This window comes from Antennarius striatus, chromosome 24, assembly GCF_040054535.1.
Source record: "Antennarius striatus isolate MH-2024 chromosome 24, ASM4005453v1, whole genome shotgun sequence".
NCBI lineage: Eukaryota > Metazoa > Chordata > Actinopteri > Lophiiformes > Antennariidae > Antennarius > Antennarius striatus.
The window spans coordinates 9,705,572-9,730,496 of NC_090799.1; the positions used below are offsets into that span (position 1 = coordinate 9,705,572).

At 46.8% G+C, this 24,925-nt stretch overlaps 3 protein-coding genes across 7 annotated transcripts; all 3 read left to right on the top strand.

The window, feature by feature from the left end:
• Positions 1-4,548: 4,548 nt before the first annotated feature.
• On the top strand, positions 4,549-9,266 carry cep70 (centrosomal protein 70). 3 transcript variants are annotated; one of them, XM_068309479.1, is made up of 16 exons: positions 4,549-4,817; positions 5,198-5,297; positions 5,432-5,555; positions 5,805-5,985; positions 6,074-6,249; positions 6,330-6,389; positions 6,506-6,593; positions 6,676-6,752; positions 6,825-6,899; positions 7,165-7,231; positions 7,306-7,446; positions 7,516-7,665; positions 8,082-8,250; positions 8,334-8,442; positions 8,522-8,601; positions 8,677-9,266. In XM_068309479.1, exons 1-16 carry the CDS (start codon positions 4,809-4,811, stop codon positions 8,733-8,735), a joined length of 1,665 nt encoding a protein of 554 aa, XP_068165580.1. In that variant the 5' UTR covers positions 4,549-4,808; the 3' UTR covers positions 8,736-9,266. The 3 variants fall into 3 exon arrangements, with proteins under 3 accessions (XP_068165580.1, XP_068165581.1, XP_068165579.1); XM_068309480.1 differs by having other exon boundaries at positions 5,201-5,297; positions 7,162-7,231; XM_068309478.1 differs by having other exon boundaries at positions 7,162-7,231; positions 8,677-9,265.
• A 449-nt stretch (positions 9,267-9,715) lies between these two features.
• LOC137591455 (ankyrin repeat domain-containing protein SOWAHC-like) lies at positions 9,716-12,009 on the top strand. The gene has a single exon (XM_068309462.1). It carries the CDS (start codon positions 9,766-9,768, stop codon positions 11,437-11,439), a length of 1,674 nt encoding a protein of 557 aa, XP_068165563.1. The 5' UTR covers positions 9,716-9,765; the 3' UTR covers positions 11,440-12,009.
• A 1,537-nt stretch (positions 12,010-13,546) lies between these two features.
• Positions 13,547-22,367, top strand: dhrsx (dehydrogenase/reductase (SDR family) X-linked). Of its 3 annotated transcripts, XM_068309330.1 has the most exons (8): positions 13,547-13,671; positions 15,029-15,084; positions 19,969-20,076; positions 20,472-20,540; positions 21,097-21,198; positions 21,272-21,479; positions 21,562-21,769; positions 21,926-22,367. In XM_068309330.1, the coding sequence occupies exons 2-8, from the start codon at positions 15,078-15,080 to the stop codon at positions 22,106-22,108; spliced, it is 885 nt and encodes a 294-aa protein (XP_068165431.1). In that variant the 5' UTR covers positions 13,547-13,671; positions 15,029-15,077; the 3' UTR covers positions 22,109-22,367. The 3 variants fall into 3 exon arrangements, with proteins under 3 accessions (XP_068165431.1, XP_068165429.1, XP_068165430.1); XM_068309329.1 differs by lacking the exon at positions 15,029-15,084 and having other exon boundaries at positions 13,553-13,671; XM_068309328.1 differs by lacking the exons at positions 19,969-20,076; positions 20,472-20,540; positions 21,097-21,198; ... (1 more) ...; positions 21,562-21,769; positions 21,926-22,367 and having other exon boundaries at positions 15,029-17,669.
• The last annotated feature ends 2,558 nt before the right edge of the window (positions 22,368-24,925 follow it).

A 24,925-nucleotide genomic window follows, 5' to 3' on the forward strand; every position in this document is an offset into this window, starting at 1 on the left:
CTTGTGGAAGTGATGAATCCAGCCGCCCCATGAGAAGAAGACTGGGGGTCACTGGACCAGGATCTGAGACAGGCTGGGGTGCAGGCCCAGAGACAAGGGCAGACTGAGGTGCCCAGCCTGCAGCGGAGGATCTGAACAGGGTAAGTCTGCTCAGCTAAGCCAAGATCAACTGAGGTAAAGGTTTCCTTGATTAAGAATTTCTTAACGGGTTTGGAAACAGAGGAGATGATGAATGTCACTTTTTTGCCCCCAAGCATTTCAGTGCCTTGACAAACAGTTCTTAGAGCGAGGGATTCTGCCGCCCCATCTAGCTCAAGGTAAGAAGCAGCAGTGGGCAGTAGCATTGTCCCTTTGGAACCGTCATTAAGGATGGCGTAGGTTTCGAGCTCTACCTCTGTAACTTAAGAGCTCTTCCACAACCTTCAGGAGGACTTTGGAACTACAGCTGGAGCAGATCAGGTAAGATACTTCAGTGGGGGCCTTTCCCCTATTAGCTTCATGCAGGATGCCAAGTGCTTTACATTTTGGGCATGACTTCTTGAGGTCACAGTCCAGTGCTCTATGCTCACGTGCACATCACCAGCAGCGGTTATTGGTGAGAATCCAGTTCCATCTATTCCTGAGATGGCAGAATTCAGGGCATACACTTATAGGTGATGGTCTTTGGCGCCACAATATGGACATGTTGGTTTTGGTTTGCTGCCTGTTGACTGACAGGTGGTAGGTCTGAAGGTCTGTGGAGCCGGAGGTGGCCGTGCACTGCTTGTGCCATGTAGTATTGTGGTAATGCGATAATTGGCTTGGATTGGTCGTTTCCTCTCCTTCCCATACTGGTTAGTTTGCATCCGATGGTTGTAACTGACCTGTGATGTTAACAAATGGCACTCTGCCTCAGTTTCCAGCCAGGTAGCAAAGTCGACGAGGTTGTATGAGGTTCCTGGATGGGTGGTACGGACACAACGAGCATTGGTAACCAACTCTGGAGGCAACTTAGCCAGAAGGTTCTGCACATGTGAAGCACCAGCTAACTCTGCTTGTCCTTCAACACTACCAAGAGACTGTAGCACACCGACAAGTGCTCCAACTCTGCTGGCAAAATCACTGAAGCCTCTTGAGTGTCCAGTTCAAAGGGAGGGGAGAGCTTGAATTGCACTTATTTCACTAAGTACCAGCTGATGGGGCTGGCCATAACGTTGTTGCAGGGCAGCTAGTGCACAAGTGTAAGGATATGGGCTGTTGGCATAGGAAAGTGCAGGGCGGCGAGCAGAATCCAGCTTTAGATGATCAAGTAGTATATGATATTTAAACTGTTCAGGTTCCTCTGGGGATAGAAGGTTATGGAGGGCCATCTTGAGCATAGAGAATTCCTGTGGGTCATCATGAACAAAATGAGGGAATGAAGGGCCTTCATGGCGGGACCGGTAAGCAGTAGTCTGGTAAGCTGGCCATGTGACCACTGACCCTTCAGGTTGTTGTACTATATCAGGATGGAGGGGAGCAGCTGTCTGTGGGCGTGGGGGCTGTAGAAGGGCACCAACTACTGCTGGTAGGCGGTTACTTGAAGGAACAGCACTATAATTACAGTGGCTCCTCTACTTACGAATGTCTCTACATACAAAATTTTCTACTTACGAAACGCCTCAACAGCAAAATATTGCCTCTATTTACGAAAGAAATTTCGAGTTACGAAAGGTAAAAATACAGTATGGGCTGATACTCACAGCTCCCACAGGTTCCTGAACGCAACATTCTCATAGCTGCTCTGCCATTGGCTATTACCTAGCATCCTGGCATCCCATTGGCTAAGAGGGACCTCTGTGTGGAGCTAGACAGGTGTCTATGCAGCATCCTCGTCATTCAGCCCTCGACCCGTGAGGTGTTCTGATAGTTTTACGTAAATATATTAACTTTTAGAGTATTCACTATGGACCCCAAGAAAGTGACGGAGAAAAGAGGAAAAGAAAAGACGAAGAAAAGAGTTTTTTTGTTCGTACAAACAAAGCAAGAGATGATAGAAAAGCCTGAAAAAGGGATGCGTTTGGTTGATCTCACCAAAGAATATGGCCGTAATGCATCTACAATCACCACGTTATTAAAACAAAAGGAAGTTTAAGGAGTTTAAGGCATCGCGTGGGTGGTTGGAGAAGTTCAGAAGGAGGACTGGAATTCACTCTGTTGTTCATGGTGGGGCAAGAGGGCATGAACCAAAGAGGGCAAAAAACAATGAGGACAGCAGTTAAAAGGTAAATGACCGACATTGTTATTCTTTACTCTATTCTTTTTTTTTAACGTTATACACAACTCTCATTTATTGTGTGATAATCTAATCGTAACATGTATTTGTTACATGTTTTGATGCATTTTTATGCTTTATAAAACATTTATGTCTGAATTTGGGGGGGCTTGGAACGGATTAGGGCATTTGCATGGAAAAAGCGTCTCTACTTACGAAACGTTCGACTTAGGAAATTTCTTCCAGAACCAATTAATTTGGTAAGTAGAGGTACCACTGTACATATCAAACTCCTCCCACTTACTGATCCTCCCATCAGCTCCTCCTCCAAGCCTGCTCTTCACAACAGTTTGTATTTTTTGGAAACTATGAATGAGTAGCTGCTACAGGCTGCTGGAGAAACATGGTGCCCATTGGGGAATGAAGTCACAACCCAGAGTAGTGTTGTAGGACACCTTATCTACTGTTAGTGGGACAAAATCTGTCTGTGGATGCGTTCCCGCGAAATAATCACGTTTCATCAGTGAGTTAATAAGCATACAATAAACATCTCATGTTCTATAAATGTACACAATGTAAGAGATGACTTAGAGCAGCGGTTCCCAGACTTTTCAGTCCGCGCACCCACTTCTACCTCCCGACTTAGCTGACGCACCCCAATGCCCAAAACATGAAAAAAAAAGAAAATGCGTAGTCTTTATAGCCATATAGGTATCAAGTTTAATAATATAGGCTCCTGTTAACACAGAATAGATTGTGTAATAATGGGCCTAATGATCTCTGACTTTAGAAACGGTGGGGAGAATAATAGTAACAATATAAAAATGACAATAATACTATTTTAAGTCAAAATGGTCGCCCAGCGAGCCGACTACAGATGAGTGATGAACAGCAGTTATTACTATGCAGGGCTCGAAATTAACTTTTTTTTCTTGGTAGCACTGGTGCTCCCAAATATAGAAGTTAGTAGCACCAGCAAAGACTTCAGGAGCACCCCCCCAAAAGCAAGGCAGTGACGGAGCGATAGAGACGCTCCGTCCATCTCCGTTCCTCCTCTCTCCCTCCCCCAGGGAGAGCAGCTGCAGCTGCGCTCTCATTGTTTCCTGGCAGGAACGCAGGAGCGTGGTCTCACAAAAAAAGGCGCACCAGATTTTTTCCCCTAGTCGCACCGGTGCTCCCAAATATATTTAATAGTCACAATAATAAAAATTTGGGCGCATATGCGACCAAAATGGGCGCAATTTCGAGCCCTGCTATATAACAAATAGGCCTATTTAACAACCTAACATTTATTAAATGGTAACAAATATGCTACTCCGCCACAAACAATCAAAATAACATAGGCCCAAGTTCAACATCATGTTTTCTCTTTCGAGTACGAGTCTCATTGTGTTCTTTACCCCCTTCTCCCGATGAAGTTTCCCCTGTCTCGTCATCATCACTCTTTTTCCTGCTGGATTTCTTCAGCCTGGTAGACTGCACGGCTCTCAGTTGGGCCAAAGTATCCTGTCCTCTTTCATTCCTCCCAGATTTAATCCCGGACAGACTGCCCGTTTTCAACCAGTTATGCATTTCGGCATATTTTTGTTGTTGCTATCACAACAAGCTAGCACGTAGCTAGGAGAAAGCCAAGTGGATTTTGGGTTTGATTTTTTTCATTTCAAATTTTCCCAAAACGTTTTTTAATTGAAAATTACAAATGATTTCCGTGAATGAATTTAAATATTTAAACTGTTAATCCTCCATTAAAAAGTGTTTAAATTATTTATTTAATTATTTATGTATTTCAAGGTGCTCAGCTGCCATTACACTCGCGCACCCCCTAGCGGCAGCTCGCGCACCACGTGGGTGCGCGCACCACACTTTGGGAATCCTTAGAGTGACGTGTCTGCCATCTGGTGGTTGTTAGCTGTACTACAGAGATTCATTCTTATTGTTGATGACGCTTTATTTTAGTTACTCTGCCACGAAAGGTGACACAGTTTGTTCAGAGAGTGAAATACATGTCAATACTAACCTCTCATCTCTATATTACTATTATTACACGAAAGAAAAATGTTAGTTTGCCGGTTGAACCTGACTCTAGATCTTAAAGGTCTTTTATTTTGTAGGAGGTCAAACAGGAAGTGTCCTAAACACATTTAAAAAAAATTTCATGCTTCGCATTAAACCTAAAAATGATTTAAAAAAAAGATTTTATTGCTGTAAACTGGAGATATATGGCGAATAATAAAGAAACAGCACAAATATAGCCTCATCCCATTGGTCCAACGCCATGACGTCACGACGAACTGTTTGAATGCGGAAGTGACGTTTTGGTGCGGGAAATGTAAATAAAGTCTGCGGCGGCAACGCTTCCGTTTGTCCGGGATTTATTTCTCGTTGAGCCGATAAAAAAACCCCGGAAAAACAGAAATCAGAAAGTTTAAAAACCGGAAACTGAACTTTAATAAAACAACGAGTTTAAGTTTTAAAGTTCGCTGACAGGAAGTAATGAGGTTACGGCGGAGCTAACAGCGTTAGCCTGAGATGCTAACTGTCTGACAGGAGTTGTTTCATTTGCTGTGACGTCACAATGGAAACAGTAAGTAGATATTAACACATGTGAGTGTGTGTGTGTGAGACACACACACACACACACACACACACACACACACAGGTGTGTGTCGGATCACCTTTCATTAGCAGTAACCCTACCACCGGTGGGTTTAACAGCCGGCATCATTCGGGACAGCCCTGCTGGGGGAGAGGTGTTCACCTGGAGCCCCCACCTGTCCTGAGGGGCCCCTCCGCTATGGACAGCCGGGCGGCGGAGCCCCAACCGGGACAGAATCGAACCTTTATTTATCTGTGGACCACCGGCCAGTTCCAGGTGGATTGTGGGATGTGCCCCCCCCTTGACCTCTGACCCCCCCCCCCCCCCCCCCAGCCCAGTCCGTGGGTTCACGTCTGTTTGTGTTCCAGCAGGAGCAGCTGGAGTGGGACGAGGTGAACAAACTGCTGCAGCATCACGGCTTCAAACCGGTCCGCTTCTCCGACCCGGTGGAGAACCGGAACCTGTCAGGTACGGGGGGGGGGGGGGGTTAATGTGCAACTAAAATAAATTAATTTAGTATCACTTTGTGTGGAATTTAAGTTTTCAGAACTGTTTCCCATGGGTTAGAGTTACTGAAGGTTTTCTCCGTTTCCTGTCCTCAGATCTGGTTCTGCTGGACAGGAGGTCCGCTGCTGACATGAGGACGACTTTGAAGATGATGCTCACCGACTCGGAGAGGAGACAGGTCCTCATCCAGGAGCTCATCAGGTCCAACAACCAGCTCAAGTCAGTGGTTTGTCGGAGTCAATCGGGGTGTTTATTGCTTTAAAAAAAAAAAAAAAGTTATCTTCATGCAGGATCTGAGAGTTTTTCCTCCTTTAAACTACAGTTAGCTGGTTAGCCACGCAGAAACACGCTGTGTGTGTGTGTGTGTGTGTGTGTGTGTGTTTAATCATGTATGACCAGGTGTATCGACCACCTGTCCACCTGCAATCTAATCTCATCATCACCCTGCTATCGACCTTCCCTCCCCAGGGAGGACGCTCAGGATCACATGACTCGAGCGGCCCATCACTCCCAGCGCGTCACGGAGGTGGAGGGGCTTCTGGACGCGGTGAAGACCCGGGTCCAGGACCTGGAGGACCGCTGCCTCGGCGAGGCGGTCCAGAAGCACAGCCTCACCCGACAGCTGCAGCAGGAGAAGCTGGAGGCCCAGGTGGGTCTGCAGACCTCCGGGACGCGCTGAGGCGGTCATTATGTGCTTATGGATTACATGGCTTCATCATCAACGCTTTATTTTGAAGGAACTGTGCAAGACTCTGGAGCTGAAGCTGGTGAAGCAGAAGGAGGAAGCTGCAGAGCTTCAGAAGAAACTTTACTTCACCGTCAAAGAAGAAGAGCGACGGCTGGCTCGACAGAACGAGACGTTCCAGAACATCTGCAACAGAGTCGTCCAGCACCCCTCCCCCACTGACCAGCAGTGAGCCTCCTGTGATCAGGGTGGGGTGGGGGGTGGGGGGGAGAACATTTTACATCGACTTCCTGTTGTCGTCTCCTCAGGGTGCTGGATGTGATCGACTTCTACGAGACCAAAATGACCCAGGTGCAGGATGAGCTCAGGTAACGGCCTTCCTGTGTTACTGCGGTGCGTTCAAGTGCTGTGGGATTATTCAGAGACGTGAGCAGGAAGAGTCTGGGATGTGTCATTGGCTCTCAGCTCTTCTTCTTCTCTCCAGATCCATCAAAGGAGAACCAAAACCATCTCCGTCCAGACTGAAGAAGCCGTCCAGCAGCGTGACTCCGCCCTTCAGAACCGTCGTCAGGGTAACCAGCAGACGTTTCTTCCTCCTCTGATCCGTCTGTCCGTCACGCCGCAGCTGGGCGCTCCTGTTCCGTGTCTCCTCAGGCGTGCCAGGAGGACCAGAACCGGGTGGAGGCGCTGACGGCGGAGGTGGGGCGCCTGAGGAGAGAGCTGGAGACGAGGTGTGTGACACAAACACACCCGCCGTCGCGTCGGGGGGGGGGCGTGTGTGTTTGATGGATTCTCCTCCACAGGCCGACGGTCAAAGACATGAAGTTCTACAAGCACAAAGTCCGACTCCTGGAGAGGTCCAGCAAACACAGCACCAGGTAGGACCTCGGGTGGGGGGGGGTGCGTGTGGGATGCAGGTGGTGCATTCAGGTGTCGTTGTATTTATGAAGACTGGAAAATTATGAAACGTTTTTTAAGGAAACATCTGAGAAGGCTGCAGCTTCCAACAAGCTAGCCTTTAGCATGACGGCAAATACTAGCAGGGAATATTTTAGCATTAGCAAGCTAATCGTGCCGGTGCTTCTTTCTTATTGGCTCTCATGTTTTTGATCTGTTAAACTGCATCACGTCTGGAATCAGCAGACCTGAGGGCAGCAAGACGCCCGACGAGCCAATCAGGGACTCCGACGTGTGTGTCCAGTACCAGCAGGTGAGAACACGACGTCCGGTCCGGTCTGAACAGCTCCACCAATCACATCTGACTGGATCTGACTCCTCCCCCAGCTGCTGAGTGACATCAGCAGCGTGCTGTCCAATCCCAAAGCTCCGTTCCAGCTGCACAGACAGAAACTGTCGTCCGGTTTGGAGTTTCAGACCCTCCTCCCGACGCTGGAGGTGTGGGCCCAGCAGCTCCACCTGCTCCAGGTAAACCCCCCCCCCACCTGCTGATGACCTCAGCGTTCATGTCTGACCTCTGGTGTGTTTGCATCGCAGCACCTGCAGAGGGCGCTACACAAGCTGGGCGCCCGCCTGATGCCCTGGCAGCCGCCCGATGGAGGGGGCGGGGCCGAGGCGGGGAGGGTGGAGGACATGATGCTGCTGGTGGACACCATGCTGGAGAACACCTCCAGCGAGGACGAGCAGGTCGGATGTGGATGCAGTCGTCCTTATGACCAGCAGGGGGCGACACAACCAGCTTCTGAATTTGTTTGTTACTAATTTTAATTTAATTTAAATAAATTAATTATTATAAATTATTAAATATAATTTATTATTTTTAATTTTAATTTTATTTTAATTTCATCAGAGAAAATGTTTTATTTTCTAATTTTAATGTAATATTTAATGTAATTTTTATTTATAATAAATTATATATTATTAAATTACATGTTATTCTTTATAATAAATTAATCTAATTTTTAATTTAGTATCTCTGTCATCAGAGAATGTTTTCATTTCTGTGTGAATCGTGTCTTATTTTGCTTTCTAATCGTGTTCAGATTACATTTTAGAAAAACATCCACCTGACGTTCACCCATCTGTGTCCTGTGGCGCCCCAGGTGCTCCGGAGCCCCACCCGTTACACTCTGGGCTCCATGGTGTCCCACTTCCAGAAGCTGTTCGACGTCGGCGCCCTCAGCGGAGTGTACCCCCGTATGAACGAGGTCTACACCAGACTGGGCGAGATGACCAACGCCATGAGGAACCTCCGAGACCTTCTGGAACTAGGTAACCTCCGGCTCCAGGTGTCCACCCCCCCCACACACACACACGGCGTCTGATTGGTTGAACACGCTCCTGTCCCGTCCCAGACAGCAGGGCTCCTCCCACTCAGGTGGTCAACCAGGTGGCCAGACTGGTTTCCTGCTCGCAACTCAACGCCGGGTTCCAGGACCTGCTGAGAGACGCTGACATTGACAGGTTCACACACACACACACACACACACACACACACACACACACACCAGACGGTTCCTTCATGTTTATCTTCTCTCTGCAGCATCATCGTCAAGGTGAAGCAGCACGACGACTTCTTCCCCCCCTTCCACGCCCTCATGCTGGACATCTTACAGACTCTGGGTACCCACAATCCCCCCTGAGTGTGTCTCATTACCATTTGAATGTCTATCAGACGTTGTGTGTGTGTGTTTTCAGGAGTGACTCACCTGGACGACGTCCTGCCGGCGCTGAGGTGTCTGAAGCGAACTGACTGACGGCGTGTGGACGCTTTGGTTCGGCCTCAGGATCGTAGAGGGACGTTTTCGTTTTAAATTAAAGCTGAACATTAAATCAGTTTAATTGTGGGAATAAAAACAGAGACTGGAGTGCGATTGAGAATCAGTTTGTGATTATGATGGGATGATCTGGTAACGGCTGGGTGACTGTTAGTGAAGGTTCCTGTTGTGTGGGTGGCGTGTTTGTTTACCGCTAACCAGTCCAACCTGCTAACCTTGTTAGCATCCTGTTTGGAAGCTGTTCTGTAGAGCCTCGTGTGACACACTAACCCCAACAACATTGTTCTGTGAGCTTTACAGGGTTAAATATTTTCCTACTTCTCTAGTATTTCCTGTCCACACACACACATTTGTGCCGTCCAGTTGTGTAACAGTAGAACTGGGGGGTCCGGGGTCACCAGACCCAGGACTGCATGAGTTTGTTCTGCAGGTAGAACATTAACCCACCGCTGCAGGATCCTGATCCTGACTCACCTGCTGAGCCCTGCAACCAGTTCATGGTCTCCAACAGCAGACTGGACACACACACACACACACACACACACACACACACACACACTAGTAACCCATAACAAACACACACACGGGGTTTAAGATTTGTAAAAAAAAAAAAAAACACTTTAAAAGTGTGAATTAAATGTTTCTGCTCTATTCAGCTCATTTTGGACTGGTACTATGGCGAAGGCGTGACCCCGCCCCCGCAGCTTCTGATTGGCTAGTCTCCAGACATTTATCAATGGATCCACCTTCTGGACTGACGGTTGGCTGTAGTAAAGTAATCCAAGCCAATCAGCGCCGGCTAGGGCGGGGCTAGGCGTCGCCATAGTAGGACGTGTACTTGCGGCTCCGCGTTGCTAGGAGACGGGCACGCTAGAACCAGACCCGGGATAAGAGCTGTGTCACGTGACGCGGGCCGTTCATCCCGGTCCGGTGACCGTCACCGGAGGTGTTCCCCTGCTCTGACGTCATCCCGGTGCTAATGCTAATGATTAGCTGCTAATCATTAACAATGGCTGCTTCCTGCTCCCAGGAGGCCGTGCTGGACTTCCTGCGGGAGAACGGGGGCGGAGTGAAGACCACGGACCTGCCGGATCGGTTCCAGCCCCTGTTCCCGGAGGAACCGGAGGGGAGGGCCGCCGTTCGGTCCCGGTTTAAGGACTCCGTGGACAACGTGGCCCCCGTCAGAGCGGAAGGAGGACTCAAGTTTGTCTGCCTGAAGAAAAAGTTTCGCGCCTCGATGAGAGACCCGAGTGTCAGCGGGGGGGTCCCCGGGGCAGAAGCGTTACCAGCCCGGGGTTTAACCGAGGAGGGGCTCCGTTATCCGGACCCACCGGACCGCATTCCGGCGGAGGCCGCGCCCGCCGCGCGCCCCGCTGCGCGCGCCGGGGCGCGGCGCGCACCTGGCTCAGGTACCGGAAGTGACAGCCAGGTGAGCGCCGCGCGGGTTCTCTCCGAACCAGACGCCGCCGGTGTGTGTGATGAGTGTGTGGGGGCCCCCGGGGACTCCGGCCTGATGGGGAACCGAGGGAGTCTGAAACGGGACCGGCCCGACCCCACCCGGGGGCGGGTGAGGAAGACTCCGGACATTCCTCAGATCACCGTGATCGCTGCCTCGCCTCTCCCCGCGGAGGCGTCTGTCTTCACCCTGCCCGGGCCTGTTGAGGCTCAGCCAGACGGAGCGGGGCCCCCTCCCTCGGTGGAGGCCCAGCTGCTCTCCGTGGAAGCGGAGAAGACTCCTGAGACCAGGAAGGGTCCAGAGGAAGATGTGGGTGAAGATGAGGGGGACGCTAACAGTCTGTCCGGCAGCGACGGCAGCGCCTCCCCCAGCAGGAGACACTTCATCGAGGTGATGATGAGCAGCTCCCCCCAGCTGAGGCGCAACCTGGCGTTACGCCACTCCTCCAGGAGCGACAGCGACTCCGTCTCCTTGGCGTCCTCCATCATGGTGGACGAGGACCGGGTGGCTCTGGACCCCCTGGAGCACGAGTGGATGATGTGCGCGTCGGATGGGGAGTGGCCCAGCCTGAACCGCCTCCTGGGGGCGGAGCCTGGCCTCCTGCTGAGGAAGGACTTCGTCACCGGGTTCACCTGCCTCCACTGGGCCGCCAAGCTGGGCAAACCCGAGCTGCTGGCGCTGATCGTCAACTTCGCCAAACAGAACGACGTCCCCATCGACGTGGACGTCCGATCCAACACTGGCTACACCCCGCTGCACGTCGCCGCCATGCACAACCACATGGAGGTGGTGAAGCTCCTGGTGGGGGCCTACAATGCAGACGTGGACGCCCGGGACTACAGCGGGAGGAAGGCCTGCCAGTACCTGACGGACGACGTGGGAGTGGACCTGAGGGACATCATCGGCGCCTACGAGCACTCCGAGTCGGACGACAAGAACCCCAGGGTCAACGGGAGGTGGAGGTTCCCCAAGGTTCTCCAGCCCAACCTGAGACCGCCCAGGCTTCTCCACCCCAAAGACAGCGACTGTGTGGAGAGGGAGGTTCGGATGAGAGAGAAACCCACCAGGAGGAAGACCTCCTTCAGCAGGATGAAGCCCAGACTGGACCGGTTCCGCATCCGGACCTCACAGATCATCCACAGCGCCTCCTTCTGGGACACGGAGCAGCAGGAGCAGACGGCCAGGGACTCCTTCAGGTCCAGACCCAAGACTCACTTCTTAGGCTGAGCTCAAGTCTTCCATCGTCACCCTTTACTGTCCCTTAGCGACCAATCAGAGGCCTGTTTACCAGGTAGCTCCCAGGACTGGACACTATCCTGTCTTATGTTGTCCCGAAATGTTTAAGATAATCAATACTGAAAACATCGTAATTTCACAAATCAAGTCTCTCTGGTCTGGATGCTCATAGATGTGAGTTTAATGTAGTTTACATAAGAGTGGGCAAACCTTTGGACTGGGGGGGGCCGATGGAGGTAAAAATCATTATATAAAAAGGTTTTGGCCTTTAACGGGCAGCAGAGCATACATACACAAGGCTCATTATAAAAAGTATGTTATAATCGCATTTAATTGATAAAATTGATTGCACAGTTTAAACTAGATTGATGGGCCGTACATGGCCCAGGGGCCACAGCTGGCGCTCTGCTGGCAGTAATACGGGATCATGGGTATATGTCCTCGTATGAAACGATAAAAGTGTAAACCTTAACTCATTTTACCACCGTTTTAGTTCCCCGGGGGTCATGGAGGTCATTGTAACAATTTCTGTACAATGAATAAACACAACTGTGTGTCTGATAGAGAACTGAAGTGTCTGCTGTGATTTTTAAGGAGCTGTAAATGTCATGAATTTGGGATTTTTATTTGCCTAAAATCAAAGAAAACTCAGGTGAGAAGAACCTGGACGGGTTCTCTCAGGCATGTAAAGAATGCGGTTTGGAAAAGTTTCCCCGGTGACGACTCTGAAGTGTTTGGACGACGTGATAAAACATCACAAGGACCTTTTTGATGACATTTAGTGGAATTGGACCTAAGGCTGATTTTCAAGGTGAATCAGGAAATTCCAGGTCTCATGATCAAAAAGAGGACAGTTTGGAAACCCCATGTTATATTTTCAACTATTTATACGAAATGCTAAATTTTTGTTAGTGATAATATTTGAAAGTCAGGAGGGAAAATTCTGTTTTATACGCCGAGAACATTTATGAAGGAAGCCTGTTGTGAGTCAATCACAATGTCCTCTGTGTTTTGCTGTGGTTTTAATTGGACCGAAGCCTTCCCTACAAAGCTTACAGTCTACAGCATCATCCAGTGTTGCCATGGTGATTATCCAGGTTTCGCCGTGAAACAGACAGAATAACAACACCGTTCAATCGGATCACTACTGGGGGAATTCCCCACGTAAACTTTGCAGCTGTCATGTTTTAGTAGATGTAAGGTTTTATTCTTGATCAGGGAGATTCCTGCGGATTAAATAACCTCCAGTTAAAACTGTAATCAGGAGATTAGTTCACAGTCACTGGGGCATACCTACACCCTAAAGGTCTAGAGCACTGAACACTAACTGTTTGTTGTTTGTCCTGTCACATGACTTTAACACAAGATCATGTGACTTAGAGGCGGGGTCAAAAGAAGAGGTGGATGGAGACTGGATACAGTTACTTCTGCTGTGACATCATGATCAAACTCAATTCAAACTAAGTGTTTAAATGAGACAAAAATACCGATACCTACCTTTTAAAGAAATATGACTTACTTTGTGACTGATGGGTGAAGATCAGACAGTCATATTAAAAGATTTACTTTACTATATTTGATGCCACAGCAGTGAGTATTTTAAACCCCAAACTGTATGATATTGGGTTATTGGGTGAGTGCAGTTGTGAATGTGATTGTGAATCTAATATAAAGTCTTGTGACCCCTTATTCTCCACACGCAAGAATGAACTTCGTTGTAGATTTTTTCAACCTTTAGAAGAAGGACGGTGCTCTGCATTACACATTAGTATTTCAATTATTAAAGATAATACGGATGGATATTTTAATAAATGTGCTTAAATAGTAGTAATTTTAATGGAAAGTGTTGTGTTTTTTGTGTTTTGGACCTGAGGGCGCTTCCCTCCCTCGGATTTAACTCTCGAGTTTCCAGGAAACGCTTTTTTTTTTTTTTAAACGGTGCAGTTCAAAATGAAGTGGAATAACAATATTAAAGTATGATTCCGATGTTTACACGTTAATAATTAATTTCCCGGTTCCGGTGACGCGCTGGTAAACGTAGGCGGAACCAAAGACGCTACTAATAGCGCCGTCTTGGCCGAGCCGGAATGTTTTGGGCGACGCACACGGACTCGGAAGCAGCGATGTGGCTCCAGGAGGTTCTGGTTCCGCTCGTCAGGCTCTACCTGTGCGGGATTAAAGTTCTGCTCTATCAGATGTTCCACAGATCCTTCGAGCTGCCAGGTTCGGTTAATTATTCATTAATTACTCCCTCCGTTCTTTAAATCTAATATTTGTGTTTCTAAATGTCTTGTTTGAATGACGAAAATAATTATAAATCATAATATTTAGCGATCTTTAAGTAAGTAGAGTATTAGCACACATCTAATGTCACTAAAACAGTCATGTGATCACTGAGATTAGTTTTTCTAGTTGATTTTAATCAATTAAATTACATTTCTGATTGTGTGAATGGATGTGTCACCGTCACCCACTGGGAACCCTTGTCGTTTTTAAAACCCAAACGTTATCTTTGTGTTTTAATGACACCGAACCTCTTTACAAACGTGTTGAGACGATGTCAATCCAATAATGATCATTTCTAAAAAAAGACAAAGCTAACACACATTAGTTTATGCTCCGTTAATGTTAGCACGTGTTTGTCCCTCAGAAGCCACTTTTACGGCGTTAATCTAAAAAACTCTTGAGCATTATAAGACGATTGTGATGCGGTGATACCGCTGCCACGGATGGTTCCACCTCATCCATCCCACCAGCCCTGAATGAAGAAACACTTAACCAGTGGATTCCTTGACTTTCCTGACTTGCCAGCGCAGTGACACAATCAGTGACTTAAACTCGGCATAAGCCAAAAGAAAATATTAGTTCAAACCTGTCTATTATTCTAACTGAAGTGTCAATATTCTAATTTCTCACTTCCGTTTGTTTCTCTGAAGTTTTAGAGGGGAATAAATCAAAGCCTACCCTGAATAGAATTGGGTTTGGATCATGAAAGAATCCATAAGACTTGTGTGAACAACTCAACTCAAACATGTCTAACAATGGTCAACTTTGTTTTAGGAATTTTAAGCCAGAAATGTTACGCTTTATCTTCAAGATATGTGACGACAGAGGGAGAAATCTGTAAAGCAACAGGCAAAAGACAAAGTGGAGATTGTGTCACCAAAGGATTATAGTGGAGTAATCTCAGTAAGAATGCAGAACACAACACTTTGCTTCATAGACCGTGAAAAAAAATGAATGTTTGAGTTTTGTTTTTACTAGTTACTCGGGGCATTTACAGAATGAAGGAGTTTAATCCAAGTATTAAACCTACAAATCCTTCATGTTTTATAAAGACCAGACCTGGATCTGCAGAAAAAAATCAGAAAATTAATGACACTCATCTGAATATATTGCAATAACTCGTAAACACATTCTAGTTATCTTGATTTTCACCTCATTTACCTGCTGACAGATGATAGATGAGACGTGTTTGCATCAGCAGCATTAGTCACACTCACATCTCGGTTTAGCATCACTAGCTCGCTAAAATGTTTTAAACAGCATCCTCAAATGTGTATTTCACTATTCCTGTTAGGTCGTCAATAAGTGAACGTATCCAAGAGGATTGCTTTCTGAAGGACCCGATGGAAGGTAAAAGTTCAGGACCGTCGTGCTCTGGACTCAATCTGGTTGCACACCCACGTGCAAAAAGCAAAGTGTGGAAATACTTTGGCTTTGACACGGATGCAGACGGCTGCATCCTGCACTGGAAACGAATATACTGCCGTGTTTGCATGAGTCAGATCGCTTACTCTGGAAACACCTCCAACCTGTCTTACCACCTAGAAAAGAACCACCCCTTAGAGTTCAGCGAGTTTGTGAAGAGCAACACGGATCAGATGCGCGAGGCTTTCGCCACGGCTTACTCCAGGATCAAGACTGAAACCTCCGGGCAGCACTTTCAGCAACAATCACAAGACTCAACTTTTCGTCAGAGCTTAGACTACGGAAACCGACGATACAACGATCTCACTGCGGCTATAATAAACTTTGTCTGTGAGGGCTTGTATCCTCTATCTGTCGTCGAGGAGCCCAGTTTCAAAACCCTAATGAGCACTGTCGATCCCGGGTACGCCCCACCAAGTAAAAGTGACCTGGCAGTCAAAATGCTTCCTCAGATGTATTGCCGTACCCGGGACATCGTGGTCAGTGAGCTTTCTGGGGTTGTTAATTGTGGCGTTAGTACAGACCTTTGGCAAAGCCAAACGCATAATAGAACCTATATTTCACTCTATATTCATTCGGTTAATTACAGCAATACAACTGGCTTCTCAGTGACCAACAAGTGCCTTAAAACGTTTGAAGTACAAGAGGACAACACGGCAGAGAACATTACCAGGGCGATGTATGAAGCCTTTGTAGAATGGGGGATAACTCACAAGGTCAGCGGCGCCACCACAAACGGTTCAGTTGATATCGTCAAAGCGTGCTCGCTCCTCGAGCTGTCCGTAGAAATGCCTTGCCTGGGACACACCATCAATCGCGCGATCGACGAAGCCCTCCAGACGCCCAAAGTCGACGTCTTTTTGGGAAGCTGCCGAAAACTGGTTGATAATTTCCGAGAACCTGCGATGTATCTGCTGAGGGAAAAGCAGAAGCAACACGGCCTCGCTCAGAGTGCGCTGGTCACCGACAGGGGCAGGTCCTGGTCGGTAACGCTGGCAATGTTACAAAAACTGAAAGAGCAACAGGTTGCAGTGACTGCGACGCTTGGAGAGAGTTCCAGCAGCCATCATGTCAGCTTTGATGGCCCAGACTGGGTCTTGATGGAAGGCTTGATCGAAGTCCTTCAGCCTTTTAAAGTTGTAGCAAACATGATTACTGCCTGTAAGTACCCGACCATTAGCATGGTCCGGCCTGTGCTCCACATGGTGCTGAACACCACCCTCAAGATCAAGGAAGGGGACCGTAAAGAGATCAGCATGACCAAGGAGGTCATCTCCAAGGTCCTGTCCAACACATATTCCCAGAATTCAGATCTCTCACAAGACATTTCTACCTTCTTAAACGTTGCAACGTTTTTGGATCCACGGTACAAGAAGTTGCCATTCCTGTCGACGCAAGAGCGATCCAAAGTTGAAAACATTGTCATTGAGGAGGCGAAAGCAATACTCGAGAAACAGAACGCAGATCGACCTTCCCTAGAAGATTTTACCTTGGTATCGGATGAACCGCCTGCTAAGAAACAGACAACTCAAAGAGAGCCATCAGCCGGTGTCGGCTTGCATGAAAACCCATTGGCGGCAATATTCTGCCAGTCGGACGCAGACCAGAGCCATGAAGAGCTGCACGCACAGGTGATCGAGGAACTGAGCAATTACAAATCCCAAAGAGTTCTGGGTCTGAATGAAGACCCTTTATTGTGGTGGTCCAGCCATTCTCTCCTGTTCCCCACACTACCCAAGGTTCTCCAGAAGTACTGGTGTGTTCCTGCTATGAGTGTACCCTGCCACCGGCTGTTCGGCTCCTCTGGGGCCGTCCTGTGTGGGAAGAGGAACCGGATCGCTCCGGCGTTGGTCGACCAGCAGGTCTTCTTGTACGAGAACTCAAGGAGTTACTACGATGCTGAACCCTGTGAGGATGACTTGGACCACGTCTAGGAATGAAACTGTTATGTGGGTCAGCTGATTGAATTAAACGTTTTTATAAATGAACAACAATGATGACTTTGTCCCCTTCACAGTGTGTGGTGTGCTTAGTACATCTGCTACCGCGTAAAAATAGAAAGAAGGTGTCAGTCGCTGCTGTGAAAATGTCACAGACACAGTCACCCTAATAATAATCCTGGTTTGAGGACTGAAAAGAGTTTGATCAAGGCTCCACATATCAGTAACAAAGAGAAATCAGTCATCTACAAAAAAACAATTCTAATTTTGCTATCGCACAAATAATTTGTAGTTGTTTATCATTTCCTGTAAAATGTACATAAAATGTCGTTGCTTAAAATTAGCAGCAGAAAGTAGTATCTCCATGCTGGACCTCATATATAAAGTAAATCAATGAAAGAAGACTAGTGATCATAAACGTATTCTGTGTTGTCTCCTCTACTCATCTGTGTCTATTTTTAACCCTTCCTGTTGCACTATAAGTTTTTTTAAATTGATTTAACTTGTGTTTTAATTATGTTCGGGTTGTATTTTGCGTAAACCTGATTTATTTTGATATGAACATGTGTAAATTATGATGTTAAAGAATTTTATGAAAGTAAAAAAAATTCTGAACACATCAATGTCCAGTTATTTATGGCAAATAATATCCTGTTTTTTTTATGGTCACTCTGGATTTACCTGGAGCAGAAGGACTCTGGTCTTGACATCAATTCTGTTTTTTTCAAAAGACTTCTTCTTCTTCTTTTCCTTTGGGCTTTTCCCGTCACGGGTCTCCACAGCGAATCAGTGTCCTCCATCTAACCCTGTCTTCTGCATCCTCTTCTCTCACAACAACTACCTTCATGTCCTCTTCCACTACATCCATAAACCTCCTCTTTGGTCTTCCTCTAGGCCTCCTGCCTGGCAGTTCAGAACTCAGCATCCTTCTACCAATATATTCACTATCTCTCCTCTGGACATGTCCAAACCATCTCAGTCTGGCCTCTCTGACTTTATCTCCAGAACCTCTAACATGTGCTGTCCCTCTGATGTACTCATTCCTGATCCTATCCATCCTGGTCACTCCCAGAGAGAACCTCAGCATCTTCATCTCTGCTACCTCCAGCTCTGTCTCCTGTCTTTTCTTCAGTGACACTGTCTCTAGACCAAACAACATCGCTGGTCTCACCACAGTTTTGTACACCTTTCCTTTCATTTTAGCTGGAACTCTTCAGGGCTCAAAATTAACTTTTTTTCTTGGTAGCACTAGTGCTCCCAAATTGAGAAGTTAGTAGCACCAGCAAAGACTTTAGGAGCACCTACCCAAAAGCAAGGCAGTTCCTTTCCTCTCTCCCTCGCCCAGGAGAGCAGCTGCAGCTGCGCTCTCATTGTTTCCTGGCAGGACCCCAGGACCGCGGTGCTGCTCAGACTGTTTCACACATTCTCCAGCAGGTCCACACTCACGTGTCCGCATCAAACAAACTGTCACGGTAGTGCGTTCGAGGGTGCACACTCGGCACCTACGCATTTTCCCACATCCACACAAAACTGTATGAGAGACGCTCACCTGAGGATGCTGCGTTGGTCCACCTCCGGGTCAGGGGCCAAACTGAGGCACTACCTGGGTGTGACTTATATAGCGCATTGTGGCGCGCTGTCAGGCCAGCCCGGTACCTGGACTGAACCATTTTGGTTTTTATTGAATGGTTTTGTATTTTAAAACATCACTAAAAGATGTTCTATGTTGCCCCAAACTCCACCACGCCTTTAGTGAACATTCGTTTGCATTTTTCTGGGTCATTTTGCCCTCAGCTCGGACTTCAGGGGATAATTCTGCACAAAGCATTTATGGTTTGTTTCATAGTGGAGCTTCATGTTACCACTTTTAATTCACGCTATGTGTTCAGACCATGTGAGGTCAAATGGTTTGAACTGCCTGACTGAGGAATAAACATAAATTTGGTCCACTCCTTGTTAACCAGCGGTTTTCCTCGTTCACCTCCTTCGTTTGGAGCTCTGGTGTCTCCCTTCTTCTGTGCTCCTGTAGCGGTAAACTCACAGCGGTAGTGAGCTGTCTCACTTCCTGGTACGCTGACAGAGCAGGGTAGACAAACAATCTGATTGGCTGAACTGAGTGGAGCTATTACCGTATTAACTGGAGGAGCAGTGCCCGCCGTCTGTAGCCACGAACTGCAAGTAAAAATGTGCCAAGAAAATCTACTCTGGTGAATTTATCATGGAGTGGTCACTGGTCCGGACAGAACCATCACGTGGTCCGGATCCGGACCGCGGTCCACTATATGGTGACCCCTGCTCTATAGACAGAGAAAGCGGGAGGGAAGAGGAAAAAAAGGTGCACCACATTTTTTTCCCTTGTCGCACCGATGCTTCCAGATATATTTAATACTCGCACTGATAAAAATTTGGGCACATACGCGACCAAAATGGTCGCAATTTCGAGCCCTGCTCTTCTATCACACATCACACCTGACACTTTCCTCCACCCGTTCCATCCTGCCTGGACACGCTTCTTCACGTCTTTTCCACACTCTCCATTGCTCTGGACTGTTGAGCCTAAGTACTTCAAATCCTCCACCTTCTTGATCTCTTCTCCCTGTAACCTCACTCTTCCACTTGGGTCCCTCTCATTCACACACATGTACTCTGTCTTACTGCGGCTAACCTTCATTCCTCTCCTTTCCAGGACAAACCTCCACCTCTCTAGCTTCTCCTCCACCTCTTCCCTGCTCTCACTACAGATCACAATGTCGAACCGAGTCATCTCTTCTCCATATTTATCCTACTTATTAGACAGATTAAAATCCTGCTAATTGTGATTCTGAAGCCGTGGATGTGAAGGATTCCTCTCTGATCTCCTCCTGAACAGTCTTACCCAAGCAAAATGGAAGGGTTGCCATTGTGACTGGGAGCACCAGAGGGATGGGTTTTGAGACAGCGAAGCACCTGGCAAGCCTGGGCATGCATGTAATCATAGGTAGGCTCCTGTCCATGTCCCGCCCTACTCACTTCTGCTTTTTGATCATGATTCTGGAAGAGAAGGAAACAAATGTTCTCGTAAAGACAAACCTGAAGCGATCAAAGTATGGGTGCGTTTATTACAGTTAGAGCTACAGCATCACATGGGCTGTGCTAATGATGTTAGCCGTTTATCATCACATTGGACTCGTACAGCTTTTACACAGAGGACAGAGACGGCATTATTTAGACTTGTGTGGATTTATTGATTGTAAATCGCAAATAAACTTTACCCCAGTCATCAGATTTCTTAGAAATAAGGATCAGAATGATTAAAATATGCCGTTTGTATGCCGTGTGATACGTATGATGGACATCTTCCCACCATTCCTCTCTAATCTTCATCATCTCCAGCTGGGAACGAGAGAGAGGAGGGCTCAGCTGCTGTCAGGAAGATTGAAGATGAAGGCGTCACGGGGAAAGGTAATCACACTCCTGTCGTCCTTAAATCATCGCCCATCGTGGGACCTGCTTAGTCCGAAATAAAATACTTTAAGTTATCTTTGTAAAAGTGTCTCATGTCCTGATATATAGATGAGGTACTTTTTTGATCTTTGTTACTTAGTTCCAATAATTTCTGGAAGATGATCCATAAAACATCAATACAGTAATCTAAATGATGCTGAAAGAAATAAACTTTATTTGAGAGGAGGGGTCGTGTCCAGGTTTACTCACCTCTTCCTGAGAGAATCTAAGTTTCCTCAAGGTTTGAAGTACAAATCCGTCAAAGTGAAGTTAAAATGTATTAAACAGTTTCTACTCCATCAAATAAAGTTTAATTCACTGCTTCCTGGATATCCTGGATGTTGATCACTTCAAAACGTCACGCCAGAGGTTATTCCTGTCTAAGTTATGTGGAATTATGAACTAGTCTGATAGATAATAATTCACACAGGTTCATTCTGGTGTTTTCCCTTCACCTCTCAGAGGTTACCAGACAAACGTTTCTTTATTTCCTGTCGTCTCATCCTATTGACAGCCGAGTTTGTCTTCCTGGACCTGACCTCACTGAAGTCAGTCAGACAGTTTGTCCAGATGTTCAAAGACAGGCGTCTCCCCCTCCACATCCTGGTTAATAACGGTAGGCAGCTTTAATTGAGAAGCCGTACGTCGGTTGAGGCGTTCCTCCATCCATGTGTCTGATGTCCTCTCAGCTGGAACCATGATGGTTCCTGAGCGGCAGACAGAGGATGGGTTTGAGCATCACTTTGCCCTCAACTACCTTGGCCACTTCCTGCTGACCAACCTGCTGCTGGAGACTCTGAAGAGGTCAGGAAGACACGGCTGCTGCTCCAGGATCGTCAACATGTCTTCAGCTACGCACTACGCAGGAGTCATAGACATGGATGACCTGAACAGGAGGTAAGAGCTTCAAACGCTTAAAGGATTGCTGCTAACATCAGGAGGCCAACACGACTGATGCGTCTGTGCCCCATCCATCCAGGATAAGCTACAGCTCCCATGGTGCCTACTCCCAGAGCAAGCTGGCTCTGGTCCTGTTCACCTACTACCTGCAGGAGCAGCTGATGGCCGGTGGTTGCCCGGTGACGGTCAACGCCGTGGACCCCGGTATGGTGGACACGGCCCTTTACGACAACCTGTGGAGCCTCGCTCAGGCAATGAAGAAACCAGTGGCCAAGATACTGTTCAGGGTAAAGAGGCTAATGCTAATGCTAACCAAAGTGACTGACAGATCTAATGATCTTTAAGGTTCTGCCTAGTGTCACAAACAGTCCAGGTTCATCTTGAGGAACTAAAATTGTTTGGTCCAAACCCCTCATGTTGATGGTTCTTGATGTTCTCCTCAGACTCCAGCAGAGGGCGCCTCCATTAGCATCTATGCTGCGGTGGCCTCTGAGATGGAGGGGGTGGGGGCCTGTTACCTGTACAACGGGGAGAAGAAGGAGTCGTCCAAGAGCTCCTACGATTCAGAACTACAAGCCAAACTGTGGAAGAAGAGCTGTGAGCTGGTGGGCATCCAGAACGCCTAGGGCAGGGGACACCTCCAGAGTCATCGACAAAACACCACACTCTGTGTTCATACCATACCCCCCCCCCCACAGAAGTGCCTTAAAGTAATTCAGTATTGACATTATCGTCTACCTGAACCCCGCCCACCCCTTGTATTTCTGTAATCCCTTGTTGACTGTTTGTTTACCTCCGTTTTTATGACGTTTTACTGTCTCTAATTCTGAAAAAGGTTGTTTTTATTAATTATAGCCTTATATTACAGATTATTTCTGAAACATCTGTAATCTCAGTGTTATTTTTTGTTGCCTGAAGTATCGATTAGGATGAGGACTTTTAATGATGTTTTGTACCAACCTGATAGGACACTATGGAAGGTGTTTCTGATCAGGATCTGGTGTTTCGGTGTTGCCTGGAGAATATTGAAGACGTGAATGAATCAAATTTAATCTGCAGAGATCAGCAGAAATGGGTGTCTTCTCTGTGAGACTGTCCCGACCCGAACTCCCAGAGGAGGAAAATTAAAAAATAAAAATAGGTGTGTTATGAAGCAATCTGATGTCGTAACAGCGTTCTGTGTGAGGACAGATTACAGGACGGTGGCCACAGACACACACTTCTGTTGCTGCTTGTTGGACAAATAAGACAGAAAACCTAACAGTCATTATCTGCTAACAAGAAACCAATTTAATTCTGTAAATTAATTATATTACTGTCATGAACACACGTTTATTCAAATCAACAACATAATAACCTGATTTTATAAACACTTCAACAGACAGGCTTCTAAATATCGTGAATTCTCGTGTTTTCTGTGTCAGGCTGCCGTAAATGATTATTTTCACATTCCACTAAGTCACCGATTATTCTTTAGATTCGTCGATTAATCGCATCAGACATAAATGGAATGCAAAAGATTCAAATATGTGTGCTAAGGGCAGCTAATGAATCAAATCGTCATGCTACTGTTAGCGTTTACAACTATATGAGTAAGTAGTGAGTTAACTCTGTTTACGCTAATATTAGCAGCTAACTCTCCAGTTATCTTAAGAGACGATGGCATTGCACACTTTTCTGTTTCGAGAGAAAAAGATTTTTTAAAAATAAACGACATGTCGACTAGTAAATTAGTTATTGATTATTTTAATAGTCAAAATAATGGAGACCAGTCGACTAATCGTGACAGCCCAATTCTGAGATGTTCACGTCCTTACATCACATTAAACACCTGAAGGCCTACTCCCCCGTGTTTTCTCAGATATTTACCGCAAATAAATCCTTTATTACTCTGAACAACTGAAGGGTTTCTCTCCTGTGTGGATTCTTGTCTTGGTCTGGTTGTAAACGTCCATCTCTCTTAAAGTAACTGGTTCTCCACACAAAAAGCTCCTGAAACCAACACATGGTGGTCTGACTCTAGAATCTGGATCACATTGGATTAATTCAAAAATCAGGTGTGTCCCACAAGAGTAAAGGGTTTTTAAAGTCATTGTGGATCCAGATGCTGATCCAGACCCTCACCAGGAGCTGAAGGAGCTTCGTTGGGCCTGACCCCACCTCTACAGAAGGTTATGATCGGACTTGTTGGGTAATCCAGAGGATGAACAAATCCCCTTTGGTGAAGGAAATAATTCATGTTGTTTTGAGCTGCAAACAAGGCGTTCCTCACGTCCTCCTGACGTGACTCATGATCTGTGGTTTCTCCTGCAATCAGACTGTTGTTGCTCCATCAGGTCCATCCCCTCAGCCCGCAGACTGCCACACCTGGTGGGGTCTATAAAACCTGGGAGTTGGGTCGGCGCTGGACGGATCCCCCTCTAGACGCCGGCTCAGGAACCAGGAACTTTACCAGGAAGCTCTGATCAGCGAGATGTTTGGTCTGAAGGCGACTCTGCTGCTGCTGCTGGTGGCTGGAGCAGCGACAGGAAACGGTGAGGCCGTCAGGGGAACGAAGGGGTTAATTATTACTTTATTCAGTCATTTATTTATGATGAGATTGTTTCTCCACTCACAGATCAGGACTCGGTTCAGCGAGGGAAGCGAGGTGAGTTCATCTGGATGTCAGTCGTGTTAAACGTCGGTTCATCTCATGATCAGATGGTTTCAAGCTGCTGCTTGTCTTCCCCCAACAGGAGTCGGGGTGTTCGACCTACTTCGTGGTAAAGGTGAGCCTCAGGAGACGAGAACAACTGCAGGATGTCTTTAATAAATGTGGTTCTAACCCGTCTGTGTGTGTGTGTGTGTCTGTGTGTTCCAGGAGCCTCTCCTCCAAAGCCCAGTGAGCCGACACACAACACATCAACGCAACGTGTCTACGCATCGATTTATTAATATCTTTAAATCTGTTTCACATTTCTAGAGGACGAAGGGTTCCGTCTGTCAGACGCTCTGGCTCCAGGTGAACCTCGTTTCTAATAAATAGATGTTTTGGTGATTTGAGCCCACGTCCAGCTGGTGGTTTTTACTGTAAATCTAGTTTGATCCAGTTTGTCGGGTTTACACTGGAGTCTGAATGAATCTGATGTCAGTCTGACTTATTCTGGTCCACAGATGCTCCCACCCCGACTGACAGCAGTGAGTGTCCAAAAATATTCTTATTTATCTTGTTTAATGTCGCATAATTTCTACACATAAAAGTAAATCATATATATATATATATATATATATATATATATATATATATATATATATATATATATATGTATATACGTCTGATCATGTATATAATAGTATATATAGTAAAAATGACCCTCTCTTCTTTTCCTCCAGCTCCTCCACCGTCTGCAGGTGAGTCTTCAGACCTCACCTGTACTTTTATCGTGTTGCCGTTCTTCCTCATG